This window comes from Rhamphochromis longiceps, linkage group LG8, assembly GCF_057381845.1.
Source record: "Rhamphochromis longiceps isolate RC_006_pf linkage group LG8, R_longiceps_female_GT1.1, whole genome shotgun sequence".
NCBI lineage: Eukaryota > Metazoa > Chordata > Actinopteri > Cichliformes > Cichlidae > Rhamphochromis > Rhamphochromis longiceps.
The window spans coordinates 15,373,113-15,393,329 of NC_140564.1; the positions used below are offsets into that span (position 1 = coordinate 15,373,113).

Genomic DNA, 20,217 nt, shown 5'->3' on the forward strand with positions numbered 1-20,217 from the left:
AAACAGCACCTCTACAAGCGCCTGCTGCCACGGAAACTGCCAGTGGGAACAGAAGTAACAGCACTTCCTGTTTCAAACTGAATCATTTCTGCCGTGAGTGAGCAGCTACGGCACACAGAATGACTCGGACAGCTTACGATCCTTCTCCACTGGATGACTGAACAGCTGTGACTTCTCACCACCGCCGACAGCCGCTTTATGAGAGGAGGCTCAAGGTTGGCTGCTTGAACTCTTTCTGTTTGCTATTTCTATCCGGCTAAGCCCGTAAGCCTGTACCAAAACAAACTGAGCATCGTTAAATCATAGAGCTGGCTTTACTGCACACCTTCGTTTGGGGGCATTTCATTTCACATGTCCCTCTCCTGTCAGTCGCCTCTACAGGAAATAGTCCAATATTTCAAGCTAATCTTACACCGTTGCTAATAGGCAGCTACGTACTTTATTACTTGGTAGTAAGCCCCACGGGTGAACAAGCGCAGTCGCTTCAAACGTGTGTGTGTGTGATATCTTTATGTATTTTATTGTTACCATCAACCTGGTGTGTGCTGCATGTACAGCTGTGAGTGACAGGATACGCCTTGTAGCAGCAGCAGCGTCCCTACTTGTTACGAGATGCTGTGAAACAGTTGACTGCCACTTAGCTAGCCCAGAGCCCACTCTGTGATCTGTGTACATTTCACATACAAGCTTGGTTATTACAAATGCCACACGTATAGTGTGTTAAATGTGGGTCAGCAAATTGCGCTGAGTAGACATCGAGCAACGCAGTGCAAAGGTCATCGCCACTACAGCGCATGATCCAAACAACTAGTTTACAGATGGGTAAACAACTGTTCTCTAAGGAGGCCATTTGGCCCTTATCTCCCTATTTTCCACACACACTTTGTTCATATTTGTGTATAATTGTGGCCTGCTTTTTCCTTCTGTACTGTTGGTGGGTTATATCTTCAGGCTCCTGCTCATTTTAAATTGTGTAGTATGCTTTGCTTGATATGCAGTGGTCATGAAAAATATATTTATATTAATCAAGCATGACATTCTGACCACTGACAGGTGAAGTGAATAACTCTGATTATCTCTTCATTATGGCACCTGTTAGTGGGTGGGTATGCTAGGGAGCAAGTGAACATTTTGTCCTCATAGTTGACATTTTAGAAGCAATAAAAATGGGGAAGCAAACAAACAAAATCAAGTCCATCACAGTTTGTTGCATATGGGGCTTCATAGCTGCGGACCAGTCAGGGTGCCCATGCTGACCCCTGTCTACGCCTGAAAGCACCACCAGTGAGCATGTGAGCCACAAAAGATGTGCCTAATCTGATGAAGCATGTTTATTTGATATCATGTGGACGGCCAGGTGCATGTGGGTGTTTTGCTGGGGAACACCTGATACGACGATGGACTATGGGAAGAAGGCAAGCCGGCTAAGGCAGTGTGATGCTTTGAGAAATGTTCTGCTGGGCAACATTGGGTCCATGTGGATGTTACTTTGACACATAACACATATCTAAGCATTGTTATAGACCACGTACATGCTTTCATGGAAACGGCAGGATAATGCGAGAGGCCTGAGTACAGAAAACATTCAAAAATTGAGACAGATAAATAATAAAAGACATGATCACATATTAAGAAAAAGATATGCAAAAGTAGTTGCAGATAGACAGATGCAACCATTTAAAATATTCCGCTGAAATCAGAGAGTACAGCTGCATTTTTAAATTTCTTTGTAGCTCTTTCCATTATTTATCAGCAGTGAAGTATTTCAATCCAGGTTTTCTAAGTTCAGACTGATCAGGAGGTACAGCTAATGTTAAAATGTCCCATGAACTGACATTGTAAGTACTGGTTTAAATTCAATCAAGGAGCAATGGTAAGCTAAGGGAATCTTGGGAGCAGAGCCTTGTAAACAAACATCATACATTGCTGCTCTCTGCGATTTGCTAGGGAACACCATCCCACTTTTTCATATAAGATATAGTGTTGAGGAAGAAAAGAATCACTTGTGATAAAATCATAATGCACTGCGATACAGTGAGGGAGATTGGTGGGGGAGGCAGATGGACCGGTATAGTGTCTGCAGTATTGTAGAATCACTGTATCCATCTGTTGTGATAAAGAGACTGTTTACTGTGAAAGCAAAACTGTCAGTTTTACTGGCTGATCGATGTTCCTGCTTTTATTTATAGTCATGTATGGTTTGGAGTGACTGAAAAAATGAGATTGCAGATAGAAGCAGCTGAAACGTGTTTCCTCCAAAGTGTTTCTGGGCTCAGCTTTAGAGAAAGTGTCAGGAACTCACTCATTTACAAGGGGATTTAAGGTGTTTTAACCATCTGACTAGGATGATGTTTCACACATGTCTAAAAGGGAGGGACAAATCCCATGCTGGCATCGGAACACCATGGTGTCTCCCAAGAGAACTAGAGGAGACGGCCAGGAAGTGGGAGTTCTAGACTGCCGGCTCCACGTACAAATCCACGCATGGACCAACTGTGAAGGATTCAAATTGAGTTTTTACTGATCTGCTTAAAGTGTCCAACCCTATCTCTGAGCCAATTTCGCTTATTTTTGCCATGTCCAAAACATTTTTATGAGGCCCAGTGTTTTTAAACACATACTTCAGCATATTTACACAGCAGCTGATGCCAAATGTTGTGGCACACGTCTCAGTGTTTTAGCCATTCATTCTGGGAAATTGTACAACGTAATTTCAAAGCCACATTATCAGCATTAACCCATTTTCTTCGTCAGGTTCCAGGTGCAGCCATGCCCGTCTCACTGCTGTGGGCTGTGGACGTCTATGGGCGGGTCTACGGCCTGTCCACGGCGGGGCAGCAGTGGGATCAGTGCCGCGATGCCCAGATGGAGTTCAAGCGGGTCACGGCGGCACAGCAGTGCTGCTGGGGCATCGCCTGCGACAACAACATCTACCTGAACGTTCACGCTTCCGACCTGTCCATCCGCTACCAAGAGGAGACCTATGAAAATCAAGTGGGTCTCTGTGACTAGTCGGGGGCTGTCATTCTTTAATGACTGTAATTACATTAAAATAAGTTATTGTAAAAGCCAAGAAATATGTAATAAGGAACCCACATTATTTGTCTGTCTTTAAGCAAGTTTGTAATACATTTTCTTTTTATTATTATTGCACAAGTAAAATTGAAAGTTAAAGTTCCCCATTATATGTTCAGCATCCTCATATGGCAGAGTCCCACTTCTCTGTTGCTAAATCCACAAGCCATTAGGCTACGTGCTTTAACAAGTGAACCTTAGAAGCATCCTAAACCAGTTTTTAATGGGAAAAAATTCTCACAGTGCAAGATCACGAAACCTTTTTTTAACACTGCTCTTTCAGATTATCCCCATTAGGTCGACACTCAGTCATTTTCATTCTTGTGGCTACATCTTCATGGGATATCTCACTAAAAGTGCTCTTGTTTTCCCTTAATATGAAATAAAAGGCAACACCACCGGCTTTAACGCAGTTCACTTTCTCTGCCCAACTTTTTGTCAGCGTTGGAATCCCGTAGACGGTTTTTCTGAACGTTTGCTGCCAAGCGACCGCTGGCAGTGGAGTGACGTCACAGGTCTGCAGCACCAACCTCTGGACAGCTTCCAGCTGCCCTCCAGCAGCTGGGAGTGGGAGGGTGACTGGTATGTGGATGAAAACTTTGAGGGAGAGCCCACAGAGAAAGGGGTGAGTTTAAAAAATGCGTGTCTGCTTCAGTTACTGCCCTTTTTTCCTTTCTCTGGTGTGACCTGTTCAGATGTTTGTTTCCAGGGATGGACCTATGCCATCGATTTCCCTGCCACCTATACTAAAGACAAGAAGTGGAACTCCTGTGTCCGTCGCAGGCGATGGCTCCGCTACAGGAAGTACAAAGCAATGGACACCTGGGCTAAGGTGGGTGTTACTGCATAACATATGCATGTAATGAGTGCTGATGGGTGAATGTGCATTTTAAGTTCTTGTTTTCCTTGTGTGCATGGCAGATCCCCTCACAGCACACAACTCTACCAGATCCCTTCAGCGACATCAGCTGTGGAGGTTGGGAAATTAGTGAGGAACCCAGGGGCCGTCTGTGTCTGTGGGCTGTATCCCTGCAGGGCAAGGTATAGATTATATATACAGGGCAGCACCTACCTTGTTTTAGGTATCAGTGGCAATGTTATTATGCTGCTATATGCTCAGATTGAGAATTTCTTGACTGTTGAAGTAATTCGTGTTTATTAACTGTGTATGCTTCAAATCATTTGCTATTAAAAGCAGAGTTAGACGTTAGCAGCATGGTAACTACTTTAAAATGATCCTGTCTCACACATACATTCGTGTCACACCAAAATTGTTTGATAGCAGCTCTTAATTTTCGGAATCTGTCTTTGTCACTGTTCAGGTGTGGTTTAGAGAGGGAATCTATCACCATAATCCTGAGGGCGCTTCATGGGAGGAGGTGCTTCTACCTGGAGAGGTGGTCCAGATCAGCTGTGGCCCAGCAGACCTGGTCTGGGCTGTGCTCTGGGAGGGGCAGCTCATTGTCAGGGAGGGCATAAGCAGAGACTGCCCTAAAGGTACAAATAGGCTCACTGATGGGAGGGTGACGTGGTGTTTCTGAGTAAATGTTTGAGAATTAATATTTCCTGCAATCCAGGTGCCTCTTGGGCAATAGTGGAGTCTCCCAGCTCCGATGTGGGAGCCACACACGTAGCCGTGGGAAACAACGTGGTCTGGGTTGTGACGAAGGACAATAAAGTAAGAAAGTGCTGCAGTCACGTAAAAAAAATCTGCTTTTAATCAGTGGAAGTACTTCCAAGATTTAGCATTTTCCTTTGTCAGTGGCTAATTCTGTTGGTCAGTTTGCACTAGCTGAATGTGCAAAGATGGCAGTGTGACCAAGCTAAAGCTTTCAAATGTTTCACTTATTTATTTATAATGAAGATTTATTTCTTTCCTCAGCTCAGTAAATGGAGCATAAAGACCAACAAATGCGAAGTAAAAGAACAGAAACAAATATTAGGAGCTGCTCTGCCAATCTTTTACTTTAATAATCTGTGTTGGCACTTCACAGTTCACTCCTAATTTCAACACTGTGACTGACACAACATGAAAAATGTCTAAACATAGTTAAACAGGCTTGTAACAGCTTGTTGTTAAAACTGCAGGGATTAAACCTGCGATGTCTTCAGAATACCTCTCACTCTACACTCCTGCTTTACCAGGTGTGGTTCAGGCGTGGCGTGAATTCTCATAACCCGTGTGGCTCCGGCTGGATCAGCATGGTTGGAGAAATGATCATGATCAACGTAGGACAGAACGACCAGGTGATTCAGTGTGTCCTCAGTGTAACTGCTGGGAATCTTATAAGGACTGCTACATGGCTTTATTACTGCATGTTTGCAAGTGATGCAGTCATGCTGAGGTTTTCTGAAAGTTGCTGGTGTTCATAGGTGTGGGCTATCAGCTCTGAGGACCGAGCTGTGTACTTCAGACAAGGCGTGACCTCAAGTGAGCTGAGTGGGAAAACTTGGAAGGCTATTACCGTTCCCCGAGACAGAGACCGATCCCACTCCAGCGCCAGCGCAAACAGCCTGCAGAGGTGGATGCGCCTCAGAGGACACACACTCTAGTTAGCTTTTTAAAAATGTAATATTAAAGTTAATTCTCTCTCTGTCTGTGTTTCTCAGTGCCGGATGTTTTTTCTGTGGTGAGGTGCGTGCTCCGTCAGTAGCAAGTGATGCAGAATCAGACCTAGAGAAAGGATCTGCAGATGGGCCCGGTTGCCTGGTCACCTCCACCTCCCCGGATACCTTTGTGGACGCCCCATCTGACCCGCCCACTGACACTCCCAAACCCCGTATCCCCAAGGTCACCAGCGACAGCTTCATCTCTGAACTCGTCTCCGATCGAGAATCGGGGAAGACCTCGAGAGATGTTGGAAAAGCCACTCCCACTGTCCTAGAGGAGGACACCATCTCACACGAAGGAGATGCCAAAGCCCCCTGCGCTGGTGTTGCTCTCTCTCCTAGCCAGTCTGGCAGCCCTCTTGATACCCAGTGGAGTAATGTGGATCTGGAGGAGGCACAGAGCCAGCAGGCTCAAACTGGAGCAGTGCTGGACTCAGCTGACACCTGCAGCTTGTCCTCAGTAGCCACTTACACCCTTGCCATGGAGGATCCTTATGGTGGAGACGAGCACCCTCTGTGGGCCTGGGTCAGTGGAGGAGGCTGCTCTGTGGACAGTCACTCCCAGCTCAGCTGGTTTAACTCTGTGAACACTGCATGTGAGTTCAGTGAGCTAACTCACCGGTGATTAAACGTTTAGATTTTTATGTAACTTTAAGTAACATGTAACTTGTATAAAAGGATGATAAGTCAGTGCTTATGCTCAGTTTCAATGAAGCAGCATTGATGTCATTATTTTTGTCTTTTTATTCATCCAGCCTTAGTCCAGTCAGTCCAGTCCATGAGTTTGTCAGTCAGTCCAGCCCAGACGGCAGCTTGGCGAAAACAAATCTTTGAGCAACTCAGCGAGCGGACCAGGAGAGAGATTGATAATTTCAAACATTATGAACAAGCCATAGAACAGGTACCTTCTCAACCATGCACTTTACCACCCGTTTCTTTCATTAGCATGTCATTTGATTCGTTCACTTGATCCAATCCTGTTGCAGTCTGTGTGGGTGAAGAAGGGAAGCATGCAGTGGTGGAGAGACTGGAAGCCACATAAGTGGATAGATGTTCATTTTGCCTTGGAGCAGTTCTCAGGACCGGAGGGCAACAAGGACGGCATCCTGTTCATCTATTACAACTATTATGAGGAAAAGAAGGTTAGACGGAAGTGTGCGTTTGTTTAGTAAAAAAGTGTCTTCCTTAAGTTTCATGTGTTAACTTTTCTTTGATTATCATTTACCGCTGGCTGCGACATAACACCAAAGCAGACTGGCTTACTGAAGGCTTACTGTATATTTCAACTTCTCTTTTCTAACACTTCTTTTAGTACCTGCATGCCTTTATCAATGAAGTTACCATCCTGGTTCCTGTGCTAAATGACTCCAAACACACTTTTGCCATCTATACTCCTGAGCGGACCAAACAGAGGTGGCCTATTCGATTAGCGGCTGCCACAGAGCTGGAAATGCATGATTGGGTGGGTATGGAAAGAAAAAATAGCACAGTGGAAAGTAATAATGTAATACTATGCAGCATTTATTCATGTATATCATCTAAAAATGTCATTTGTTTCTCCATCTTTGCCTCCCTCCGCCTGCTCTGTCCTGCTCTTCAGCTGGCATTGTTGAGTGTGTCATGCTGTGACTCAAGGGGGATCCAGGGTCCTCCCGCCAAACAGGCCATCTGGTCCATTACCTGTAAAGGGGACATCTTTGTCAGTGAGCCCTCACCTGGCCTAGAGGCCGTGCCTTACCCGACACCCTGCGACCAGATGTAAGAATGAGCTGCACGTCACTAGACTGATGGCTTTAACCTTCTGCTATATGACTTTCTATTCTAACCACTTAGCTTTATTTCTTTCCTCTCTGCAGGTTCTGGCGACAGGTTGGAGGCCATCTGCATATAGTGGAGTGTAACAGTGTTGGGATAGTGTGGGGGATCGGCTTTGACCACACAGCCTGGATCTACACCGGGGGCTACGGAGGAGGGTTCTTCCAGGGATTGGCAAGCAGCACAGATAATATTTACACCCAGACGGACGTTAAGAGCGTTTACATTTATGAGAATCAGCGGTGGAACCCCGTTACTGGCTACACCAACAGGTACTGTGCAAGAGTGGAGCTTCTGTCGCTTTATTGTTGGAAAGTGTTGTCAGAATATATGCGATAATTTGTTTTGTAGAGTTAATTCTGCTATGTCAAGGACACAGAAATATCCAGTCTAATACCTAGCTGTACAATATGTCCACTGTGTAACACAAAGTCAGTTAAACTCCAGGGATACCAATCTGTCCTTTTAGGAACCATAAGAATTAATTTAATCTAAGCTGGTGCAAGTACAGGAGCAGGTGCACCGGAGAAGCAACAGTTCAATTCACTTGTATTTATGTAGCACAAATTCACATCAACAGTCACCTCAAGATGGTTTATTTTATATGGTAAAAACCCTACAGTAATACAGAGATAACCCCAACAATCCCACAACCCCCTATAAGTAATCACTTGGTGACAATGGGAAGGAAAAACTCCCTTTTAACAGGAAGAAACCTCCAGCAGAATCAAGTTCAGGGAGAGGCGGCCGTTCCCATGACCATTTGGGGGGTGAGCGGAGGGAGACGGGACAAAATAATTTAATGATTACTAATGGTTAAATGCAATCGAATATAAACATAAAGAGGTAAGTGAAGAAGAAATACTCACCCACTACAGCCTATTGCAACTAAGTTATGGTTCAGGCTTAACTATAAGCTTTACCTAAAAGGAACGTTTTAAGCCTGATCTTGAAAATAGAGAGGGTGTCTGTCTCCCAAATCCAAACTGGGACCTGGTTGCACAGAAGAGGGGCCTGAAAGCTTACTTGAAAACTCAAGTAAGCCAGCAGTCTCAGAGTGATGTGCTCTGTTAGGATACTGTGAAGTCTCTAAGATCGGAATTTTAGAAAAGGATTTTAAGAGGGAGCCAATGAAGAGAAGCCAGTACGAGAGAAATATATTCTAACTGCTTCCTGTCAGTGCTCTCGCTGCAGCATTCAGCTGAAGGCTTTTCACCGAGATTTCAGAGAAACATGATAATAATGAATTACGATAGTCCAACCTAGAGGAAATAAATGCATGAAATAATTTTTTAGCATCACTCGAAACAGGATGTTTGTAATTTTAGTGATTGCACAAATGTATGAAGGCAGTTCTACATATTTGTTTTATGTGATCACTCCTGACTGAATTTACTCTAGTTTTGCTTTTTGGCATTTACATTGCACCGGTAGTACAGCTTGTCTAACATAGTACACGCATAAGTAAAATTGCAAGAATGTTTTGAGAGAGACAGAGCGTCAACCCAACAGCAGGACCGGTATTTGCTCCTTTGTGCATGGAGAAAAAGGAGCCCTACAAAAATACTTCTAATAGGCATGTTCATGTTTCTGAGCAAAACTGCCCAAAACAGACTCTGTGACGGTTTCATCCTTTAGTGGGACCTGTGCTCATACCAGTCCTGCTTCTGTGTTGATGCTCTTCTAGGGCCCTATCCAGCACTCCTCCTGTAACAGCCCATCTCCTGTTATCTCCTCTGCACTCAGACAAATATAACTGTAAAGAGGGGAAATTTTCACATGTAATAAATGTAATAAATCTCATGCATTTGTAAAAGCTGCAGTAGGTAGGTGTCATTTTTTTAGTCTCTCCCTGCCAACACCAGCAGGTGCAGGTGTTTCACTAAAAATAAGTTAATCGAGAATTTCTGATCCCATTCTCTTCCACTTTAACTGTTACAACAGTGGATTTTAGTTGTTTGGTTTTTTTACATTAATATATGTGTGATTCTGGGAGACGGAGCCCAGAAAAGAAACAGGATCCTAGTTTCCACAAAGACCAGCTGATGAACAGTGTACTGAAAGGTTGCCTAGCTACACCAAAAGCCAACATCTCATCAAGTCCATTTGAGATTTCTTTATTTTATTTTATTATTATTATGTTTACATAAACCGAGCAATTGTGGAAACATTTAAAACTTTGCCATTGCACTCTGATGTGACAAATAGACAATATATTTTAACAGTCATTTCAGCTGAATCACATGTTGTTTTGATTTGTGTGTGTTTTCTGTCATTGAACGTTGCTATTCTTTCTTTTAGAGGCTTACCAACAGACCGCTACATGTGGAGTGATGCTTCAGGGCTACACGAGTGCACCAAAGCAAATACAAAACCTCCCTCCCCTCAGTGGACATGGGTAGGCAAACACACCCACAGTGGGAGATTCCCCGTGTTGATCTGTAACCTTCTCTGTGATAATTACAGTAGCTGCTATTCTTGCCTTCTAACCATTAGTTTGAAAAATACTACTATCTTTTCTTAAATATATCACACATAAGGGGTGTGGCCAGATCTGCAGGTGCGTTGAGTGTTTCACTTCCCCTGTTTGCTGTTTTCAGGTGTCAGAATGGGCTATCGACTACAGCGTGTCTGGCGGGACGGACAGAGAAGGCTGGCAGTATGCAGCTGATTTTCCAGCGTAGGTTTCATATGCTGTTCCTGAAACCCCACCTGCTGCTTCACTTGGTTCAAACTATGATCTTGATTTATTTATCTTTCCTTTAATTCATTCTTTCGCTTCCCCATGTGTCTGTGCAGGTCATATCATGGCTATAAAACGATGAAGGACTTTGTGCGTCGTAGGCGATGGGCAAGGTACTATAAAAAGCATTGGTCTGTGCACTATTTATTCAGCAGGTACACAGCACTCTGAAAGTTGCCATCCCTGTGTTTGTTTTTTAATCAGACTGGGACAAATGGGCCATAATCAGCACAATATATTTTGGTGTTAATCATATAACGTTTGTTACTGTAGAATTTTAAATTCTGGAGAGAATCTGAAATAATGTGCAGGAAGGTATTTAACTGAAGAGATTTGTTGTCAAGGACACCTGTTTATTTGGCCTTAATGCGCAGGAAGTGTAAACTGACCACTACAGGACCTTGGCAAGAAGTTCCCCCCATCGCACTAAGTGATGTGACCATCCTGCCATGTGCAGCTCAGAGCACCGTGGACATGGTTCCTGTGTGGGCGATCAGTAACAAGGGCGACGTGCTTTGCCGACTGGGAGTCACCGCCCTGACGCCTGCTGTGAGTCATTAATAATATGCAAGCGGACACCAAATGAACTGGTTTAACATCTTTGGAGAGCAACCATTAAAGCTTATTGTCATTTTTTCCGCTTGCATAACAAATGCACGCAAAGTACAGAGAGGTGCATTAGCACGTTGTCACTTATTTTTACTGTGGAGGTTCTTTTAGTTCTAATGTGGGCTTCTAGTGTGGAGAGTTTGAGAGATATTTGCATTTATTTCAAATACAACCACTTCAGTCAAAAGAAGATTGTAATTTCTATCAGCAGGGCATTAATGACAAGAAATATGATATGATGATAATGATGACTGACTAAGTCAGACGTTCCATGAATAGGAGCTGGTTGTGGGTTGAAAAGCGGCTTGCAGCATGCAGATTTGCCAGAGTTAGGGTAGCTATATTTGGCTTAATTTCTCATTTGGAGAAAGATAATTATTGTATTATTTTATGCTAAATTTATTAGTGCTTCTAAAGACAAAAAAGGAAAGGGGGAAAAAAAAGAAATGATGTTTATCAATGGACCAAAAACCTCCAAAGTTTCTTTTATTTCTGTTTATGAACATCTGAATATGGAGAAGCAGGTTTTTGAGAGGCAGTGCTTTCTCTGTCTGCTCTCTCAGGGATCTTCATGGCTCCACGTGGGAACAGACCAGCCTTTCAAGTCCATCTCCATTGGGGCTGCCAGCCAGGTGTGGGCTATTGCCAGGGACGGATCTGCCTTCTACAGGGGATCTGTGTCACCACAGAACCCGGCAGGTCAGTGGGGAAAAAATGAAAACTGACAGTGAAGGCTGAAAATTTTAATTGCATTTGTCATGTCTGCATATTGAAATAAAATTTACTCAAGCAGATGCATTTTACCTGTGTTTTATGTGTGCGGGTGTCTCCCTCTGCAGGAGATTGTTGGTACCACATCCCATCTCCAGCCAAACAGAAGCTGAAGCAGGTATCTGTGGGAAGAACATCGGTCTACACTGTAGATGAGAACGGTAAAGCACAAAACGCAGCACAGATTTTTATTTACAGCTTAGGTTTATAAGTTACTTTTATAGATGAATGATGTAGTGTGTTCTGTTTATAGTTCCTGGTATGTATTTTTACGAGATGTCTGATGTGGGTGTTTTTCTATCAAGGTAACCTGTGGTACCGACAGGGTGTGACCCCCAGCTACCCTCAGGGCTCCTCCTGGGAACACGTATCTAACAATGTCCGCAAAGTCTCTGTAGGCCCTCTGGACCAGGTAGGACATTATGGCACCACCTTCATCCATTTCATCCTTAAAAGCTGAATGCAGTTAACAGATTTTACCTCACATATTTATAGGCATGGAGGTTCAGACTTCTTGTCTTTCTAATTTGTGGCGCTTGTAATGTAAAAGTGATTCAGTTCAGGGAACACGTACCACACCGCGTGTTTATTTGTGGGTGATTTTGTTGCTTTTGTTTTGGGGCTGCAGGTATGGATCATAGCAGACAAGGTGCAGGGCAGCCACAGTCTAAGCTGCGGGACGGTGTGCCATCGACTCGCAGTCCAACCCATGCAGCCCAAAGGACAGTCCTGGGACTATGGCATTGGGGTAAAGAAACCGAACAGTATGACTGGAAAATAACAGTTTCTGAACAGTTTCTAACTTCTATGCTAGTTTCATTTTAGTGGAGAGAAAGAATATCAACCAAAAAACACATGATCTCGATTTATTTATCAAGATCCTCAGTGTGCTGAAGTCGTCATGTACCCTTTGCAGAAAAACAGCTCCAATATGAAAGCAATTCAGTTTCCATCCAGGTGATCAGGAGTATTTGCGATTGACTGGACTGATTGTAATCTGTAATCTTAGTTCAGTCAGTGATTTGCAAATCAATTTATAACTTTTAACGTAATATGTTTTTTCTGGATTTTTGGTTGATATATATCTCTTTCCAGTAAAGTAAAACTACCATAACAAATTAGAAACTACTTGTTTCTTCGTGAGTGAGCAAACTTATTCAACATGAGGTCCAATAATTTCCTCTACTGTATATGTGTCATGAGTGAATTGTCACCATTTTTTTTTACTGATCCTGTCCTTCCCAAAATGCAACAAAATAAAGGCATATTGTTATCACAGTAATGCAGCATTTTATTGGTAGTTGTTGATATTTTGAGCACGGCAGTCTCCAGCAGATATATTTATACATCACATTTTCCCACAGACTTAGATTTTTTTCTGTTATCTGCTGAAGTTTGTCTCCTTGTTTTTTAATGCTAAAAAGCATCATCAAGCATCCTGTGCAGCTTGTTCAAGTAAAGTAAACGCTGCACATAATCTGGGGTGTGTTCAACATGCTAATTGTAATATTATTTTCTTTTGGCTTGTTTATTTTTTTCATTAAAAAAGAGGGGTCACATTTTATATATGCAGTTTTTATGGGGGATTTTTTTTAATATGAGTTGGATGGGAGGTGTTGAAAACTACAATTACCAACACAAAGTATATCAAGCTTATTGCCGTTTGAAAAAAACAAGAACAGTAGAGTAAATATTAGTTGCTGGAACACTTCAGTCTTCATGTGCAAACTGCAGTAGAACAACAACAGAAAGGTGTGGCTCCCAGTTTTCAAGGCTTTGTTTAGTGCTTATAGACAGATGGTAAACAAGCTTATCCTCAGTAATAATAATTATCACCCCTGTGTCACTGTTTTTAGGGTGGATGGGACCATATCACAGTCAGAGGGAACTCTGTAGAACCGCCCCACATCCGTTTTCCCTCTCTAACAGACACCTCATCCCCTCGGAGCCTGCTGGAAGTCAGGAACACGGAGGTCGACAGCAGTACTTCAGGATGTTAGACAAACACAAATTTGTGCACACAAACTGTATAAAAAGAAACAAAACTCAGATTACCTTTGTAGTATTTTTTTAAAGCACAGCTTATTTTAACACTGGAATAGCAAGGTGATCCTTAAATCCTGAGGTTGGAGTTTTCACACCTTGTGAGCCGGTGAAACAGAGCAATGGATCTCAGACAATCAGAGCCATCTCTGATGACAAACATGCTTATCTGATCTGTCCCTGTGTTGTTTTTCATTTGTACTAGGCATTCATGTGATGGTCACGGCATTTTTGTGTCTGTTTCTGTAAGTGCGGTTAGTCTTTTGCCATTGAACTTAGTGGTCTTAATTCATTTTTGTCCTTATTTATTAATCAGGATGTGATGTTCATGATATGTGTGGTTTTTGTGTATAGATTACCACAACAAGTTAAGGTTAAGATGGTAGGGGGGGTTTATATGAAAGATGTATATTTTTTAAAATGTGCTTGAATTGTAGTTGAATAGTTGCTGGACCACCAGCTTCAGAATGAGTGTTATTTTGCATTTTATCCTGTGAGCAACAAGTCAATAGGGCCAGTTAATCTGAAGTTTTATCTTTGTTTACTTGTCTGCTCCTTTTGTCTGCTGATCTGGCACAGCATCTGCACTACTGAATACTTTTATGTGCATCTATGTGTCATCATTTGGATTCTGAAGACAAGAATTGGGGTGATTATTGCATGTAAAAAGTCAGCTTGTGAGGTAAACTGAACCCACTGTTAGCTGAATGACACTGGCTGAGAGAATTGTAAAACTACACTCCAAAACACGCTGTGTAATTAGCATTAGTCACTTCTAATCAGTCAAGTATTGTTTCTAGACAGATCGTAGAGGTTTACCCATGGACTGCTATTTGGTGCCAGGATGTAGCAGCTGTTAGAACACCTACACTGGTTTAAACTTACACATGCCTTGTGCAAAGACTTCTGATGTTATTACCTAAAAAAAAAATCTATCATTATCATGAAGCATGTACACTGGTGAATATTGTAAAAAAGAGGAAAATTACTGTAGTCTTATAGCTGAAACGCTCAAACTGAACCTTCCTCTTTCTCAGGAGTGCTGCATGCTGTTAACTTCCTTTGACATAATGGTTGTAGAATGACTGAGCAGTAAGGGGGAAAAAAACATTATCTTTTGTTGCAAGATTGCAAAATACTAGTATCTACTCAGTATCGTGGCAGTTGTTATATTACACGGACTACTAAACATCATGCACGGGCATCAGTTTATGTCAATAGCTGCTAAACCTGCTGAACTATTTGTAAATGTTGCAAGTGAGATCTCTATTATCTGTGAATACTGAACATTGTGTGTGGTCAAAAAAAGAAACAGTCTGTGTCAATAATAAATACATGTATTTATTAATAACAACTTCTCAAATGTTTTTTTTCCCCCGTTATGATGTTTCACACAAAGTTTGCAGCTTAAACACACATGGAAACACAGCAGGGAGAGGGGATAAGCAAGTAACATACACGTTAAATAGCATCTGTGCCTTTAAGAACTCTTCTGTGTGCAGAAGAAGAGAAATGAGCTACGCGTTCAGATCAAGGGTGGATTATCATTGTGAGCGCTTTCTTGCAACAACACCTCAATATTTAAGCCTTCTGCTTGGTTGTCTTTCTTTCATGGATGCAACAGTTATGGCTCGAGGTTACACTGAGCAGGTTTCTCAAGAGTCGATACAAGAAGATGGCAAGATAACACAAAAGAGAACAATCCCCTTCCCCAGTTTAAACCACAACACGCAAGAAGAAGGAAAAAAAACCATGAGGGTGAAAAAAAAGCAGCCCTTCTTTCCTGGGCACATACATTACACAACTATGGTCCATTTGGTTTCACTTTCCAGTCTGCATTCTTCATGTCTGCTGTATAAAATCCTTCCATATTTTGCATGGAGTTCTGCACAGCTCACCTCTTGCTAGCATTTATTAGAGGTCTATGATCTGGGGGGGGAGCCCACTTCCTACAGAAAACACAGCTGAACGTCTCTAAGAGTGTGACTGTAGGAAGTGGGTAATGTTTGATTTGTCCAGCCCTCCTCCTGGTGGCTCCCCTTGCTTTAATCTTACTGTTAGCTTTGCTGGCTGAAGCTATGCATACTGGTGAGGTATTGGGTGAGACCTTCCTCCCCCTCTTCCTCCAGGTGCTGCTGGTAGCACTGGAGGAGCTTGGCAGCGCTGGCCTCTGAAGGGACCCCGCCAGCAGGCAGGCAGCCCCCTGACATATCCAGGATGATGGTGGTTAAAGCTTTGATGTAATTCTTAGCCAGGGTCAGCGTTTCGATCTTGGACAGCTTCTTCTCGGTTTTCACATGCGGGATGGCCTCGCGCAGTGCTTGGAAGGCGTTGTTGAGTTTGTGCATGCGCTGGCGTTCCCTTTCGTTGCTTTCCAGTCGACGGATGCTGCGCTCTTTGGTGCTGGAGCCGTGCTTGCGTCGCCGGCCTCCTCCCTGCCTCTTGCCATTGCCGCTCCTCAGAGAGCCCCTCCAGGAGCCACGGATCCGGACCGAGGCCTCTGAGCCTTCCTGCTCACTGGAGCCCGGCTCTGTGTCTGGCTCGAATTCCGGCTCCGGGTCGGACCAGGTCCTTCTGGATGGCTTCACAGCCTTCCCTTTGGATTTCATCTTGCTACTCCCCTTATCTCTGACAGAACAGATCTCAGGTTCAACAAACCTGGAAGACAAGATAGGAGTGTTAAGGACAAGAAAAAAAGGATATAAAGTGGCCCGCTTCATAGTTTTCCTTCAGTCAGCTCCAGTTTAAACAACTTGGCATCCTGTTGTATCTAATCAGACTTTTGCAGTGTGAAAACTCCATGATGTTGGTCTGTTACTCCACACTTCTTACCCCACAGTTCAGAGATAATACCCATGTCAAGGTTACACTCACAAAAACAGACCTGGCAGCTCACAGCAACAGCAAAGCTTTTTAACTTCACTTTAACTCACTGCATAGTTTGGTTTCACATAATAAGACTAAACCATCAGCTCCTAAACTTATTTAAGAAGAGGTTCTATTACTATTATATATTTTAAATGTGAATTTACAAACAGTGACAGTTTAAACTATACTATCACACGCTGTCAGATAAAGCTGTTTTACATAGATAAGTACGCACAATAAAAAAAAACGTGTATGTCTCCATCATCGTCATTATTTCCCTAACCTCAGCTTAATCACACCAACGGCAGTGCTGTGACCGATATGAAGATGAGTAGACACAAGTCAAATTCACTCACAACACAAATGGAAGGGAACTAAAAGCCTTACCTGGGAAATTATACTAATATTCTCCTTCCTGTTTCTTTTTACAGAAAAGGCGTCAGCATGCAGCCGGACATGATCAGCGACATAAAGTCAATTAAAGGAGCAGTGGGAATGAAGGAGCGCGAGAGCAGCACATCAGCGCGAGGCTCACAGATAACTGTCACACGTGAACGGCTACCTGTTGCTAACAGATGTACACGTCGCGCTGTTCAGCCAATCAGAGAGACAGCCCTTTCCCCCGCTAGCTCCGCCCTCAACCCTAAACCTCCCAACAACCTGCTGCTGTTGCTGCAGAAAGCCACAGATGTGCAAGAATTATACTGAACTTACATTTATACTAGGATGTTTTTGATTTTGATTTTTGGGGGATTCAGATTAACTTTGGCTCCCACTAATGTTTTCCAACGATACTTAGTAGTTGGTGGAAGCAGCATTCAAATCCAGGGATCATCTTATATAGACATGGTTAGGGAGACAGATCTAAGTGTCCTGCAGGCTGTGTGCTTTAATATCTGTGCTGTTCATTTGAGAAAAAGCACAAATAGCAGTCAGAACACGACTATTCAGTTCAGAAAGTGAAATACGTGGAGTACTTTTATAAAATATTAACTAAATAATTGGTTGAATATGCGTACTTACCATTCACAAGTTCCAGCTGACATTTGCATAGATTCTGAGAACAGTGAAAATTTGTGTGCAGTAGTTCAGTGATGAAAAAAATATTTAATTGAAACCCTTTCAGTGTTAGTTTGGCCAGTTTACCTGGTGAATTAGGAATATTCTGATGTGATATTTTTGCGTTTCCTGCTTCCCATTTCTAGAAAGTGTAGTCGTTTTGCAGTTGACAAGCAAAATGTTAAGGATTTACTGGCTAACTAATGTAACTGAGGAGTTTTACTTTACTGTATTTCATTTAAAAAAACAATTAAGGCAATATAATGAGATTGCAGTGGTGGAATTGAGTGGTATGGTCTAATATTTTAAAAACCCTTACAAAAACTGCTCTTTTTTCCATACTGATATGCTGATAACACGCTCAGCAACAGCATTTCCAACTGTGAAATGCTTTTTTATTCATTCAGGTGAATGCAAGTAAACCTTCTTCTTTTTCTGTTAAGCTGCAGACGTGCTCTTACCTTTAAGACAACTGTAGTAAAGTTAGTTCGTCTGAACAGTTAACATATTTTCCATTGTGACTTATCACCTTCTGCTGCTTCATTTGAATACAGTCCTCCAGGCTACAGCTGAATGTAGGCCTCGTTTAAACTTTGCTCCAATATTTGCTTTTCAACAGACAAACTTTTTGAGCTGCATTTTTTGCATTACATTACTTCTGATGGACAGCCTCAGGCCACTAGAAAACTAAAAAAAACACACACATTACAAAAAACATGCCATAAAAGAAAAGCAGAACAACTGCAATTATTAACACGCTCCTTCTTCACATGGAAATGTGATCTGCAGTAATCCAACTGTTTAACTTGGCAGCCTAATGCAGCTGTTGGCAGTTGGGATTACCTTATGTTGTGGTAGCAAGACTACAAAGACAGGGAGGAGTCACTACGGTGAGGTATACTGACTGTTCATCAGTGACTGCATTTGCAGTGTCTGCAAACATCTGGAAGATTATTGACAAACCCTGATGGTTTTCAATTCCACATTTTGCTTCAGTGACACATATACACAGGCAGAGAGACTCACAAGGTTAAATGATTGCAGTTATGCTATCGCAGTGCATAGATACTGGATGTTTATATATCAGGTGATGATTCCTCATTTGGGTAGGTAGGAATACATAAAAATTTAAAACGATGTTGGGGAAGGGCTTAAAGTAATGGGGCAATGGGCTTGTCGCTTCAAGCTACCTGCTTTTAACATTTGAGTTTTGGTGTTTTGAAATTCAATGTGGCGAATGAGAGGTGACTCTGACTGTGAATCTGAGACACAGTGCAGGCTCGTGGGATAGCAATTTGTCAGTCATAAGACTGACCCTGCTTTATCCTCCCTTTCGACTCTAAAGGCACCCATAATTTCCAGAATTAACATCACGTTTGATTTGGGGAGGTCTGAAGCTAGTGATGGAGAACATAATCTGATTAGAAAGGTGTTTATTGAGTTCAAAGGTCAGGAGTGCCCGAGGGCTGTTTTCTCATAGACTTCTACAGTATCAGCACAGTATTCAACAGTATCTATCTTTTAGAAACCACAGGAGTTGCTCCTGACTGGCCTCCACATATGTGGACATCACATTTTGGGTTATTTAGACCAAAATACTAAATTTTGCTCTACAAGGGCCTGATATCTTGGCTCTTATTTTTCTTAAAAACAAAAATAAGGTAAAAAATCCCCAATCAGCTCAAATATCAAAGAGAAATTAAAAATGTGTGCCGTGGAAGAGTTCGGGTCTTAGGAGGTTAAGACACATCCACATTGGCCTCACTTTTCAGATCTGGACACTATGAACCAGTTATGCGTTCATAGCTTTGTGTGCTTATTCTTACTATATGGCCTACACACTCACAAGACCTAAACAATGGTGTTGCTGTTTGTGACGAAACAAATCTCTAGAAAACATACAAAACCTCATGTCTATACACAGAAACCACACTGCTTCATGGCAGTTGGCCACTACATTTTTTCTATTCAACAAGTTAATGGCTAATGGATTTCTTATTATTTTAGTTACTCCCTTTAGGGGTCACAGTGGATTATCAGCCTCTATCTCACTCTATTTCTATCATCCACATTGGTCACTTCAACCCACTACTTGTCTTCCTTTTCTCCATCCATGAATCTTCTCTGAGGTCTTCCTCCTTTCCTCCTGCCTGGGAGCTTCATCTTCAACATCTTTGGTCCAATCTTTCCTCTGCACATGCCCAAACCATCTCAGCCTCACCTCTCTAACTTTTTCTCCAAACCTCTTAGTCTGAGCATTAACAACATTAGCACAGTGTTGGGATGTCACAGACACAGCAACGTTACAGGTGTGAAGCTCCCAGCTTTTAGAAGCAAACACTTCCAGCGTTTGATGCCCTTGAGCAGCTTGTGTGCGTTTGTGTGTGTGTGTGTACTTCTATTACTCGTGTTGTGGGAACATAAACCTGTTTACACAGTCACACAGTGGGGACTCGCCTCCCACATAAGGACAAAAGCCCCAAAAGTCCACATAATGTCAATCATTAGAGGATATTTAGGAGGACGCTTGGCTTAAGGTTACTATAAGTCTCATATAAATGAATATAAATGAATGGGATTTATTTTGATATCTTCTAAAGAGTGTGTGTGTGTGTGTGTGTGTG

At 42.5% G+C, this 20,217-nt stretch overlaps 2 protein-coding genes across 2 annotated transcripts; one reads left to right on the forward strand and one right to left on the reverse strand.

Annotated features, from left to right (window-relative positions):
* The first annotated feature begins 14 nt into the window (after positions 1-14).
* On the forward strand, positions 15-14,966 carry tecpr1a (tectonin beta-propeller repeat containing 1a). Its single transcript, XM_085415947.1, has 24 exons — positions 15-215; positions 2,755-2,994; positions 3,518-3,700; positions 3,785-3,907; positions 3,997-4,116; positions 4,398-4,572; positions 4,653-4,753; positions 5,221-5,322; positions 5,449-5,597; positions 5,686-6,281; positions 6,441-6,586; positions 6,672-6,827; positions 6,998-7,147; positions 7,286-7,443; positions 7,542-7,772; positions 9,802-9,898; positions 10,101-10,180; positions 10,300-10,356; positions 10,618-10,792; positions 11,416-11,551; positions 11,692-11,784; positions 11,929-12,035; positions 12,252-12,371; positions 13,480-14,966. The coding sequence occupies exons 2-24, from the start codon at positions 2,770-2,772 to the stop codon at positions 13,621-13,623; spliced, it is 3,624 nt and encodes a 1,207-aa protein (XP_085272073.1). The 5' UTR covers positions 15-215; positions 2,755-2,769; the 3' UTR covers positions 13,624-14,966.
* A 21-nt stretch (positions 14,967-14,987) lies between these two features.
* On the reverse strand, positions 14,988-17,087 carry bhlha15 (basic helix-loop-helix family, member a15). Its single transcript, XM_085415949.1, has 2 exons — positions 16,922-17,087; positions 14,988-16,324 (listed from the first exon to the last, which is right to left on the reverse strand). The coding sequence occupies exon 2, from the start codon at positions 16,273-16,275 to the stop codon at positions 15,724-15,726; it is 552 nt and encodes a 183-aa protein (XP_085272075.1). The 5' UTR covers positions 16,276-16,324; positions 16,922-17,087; the 3' UTR covers positions 14,988-15,723.
* Positions 17,088-20,217: the final 3,130 nt, after the last annotated feature.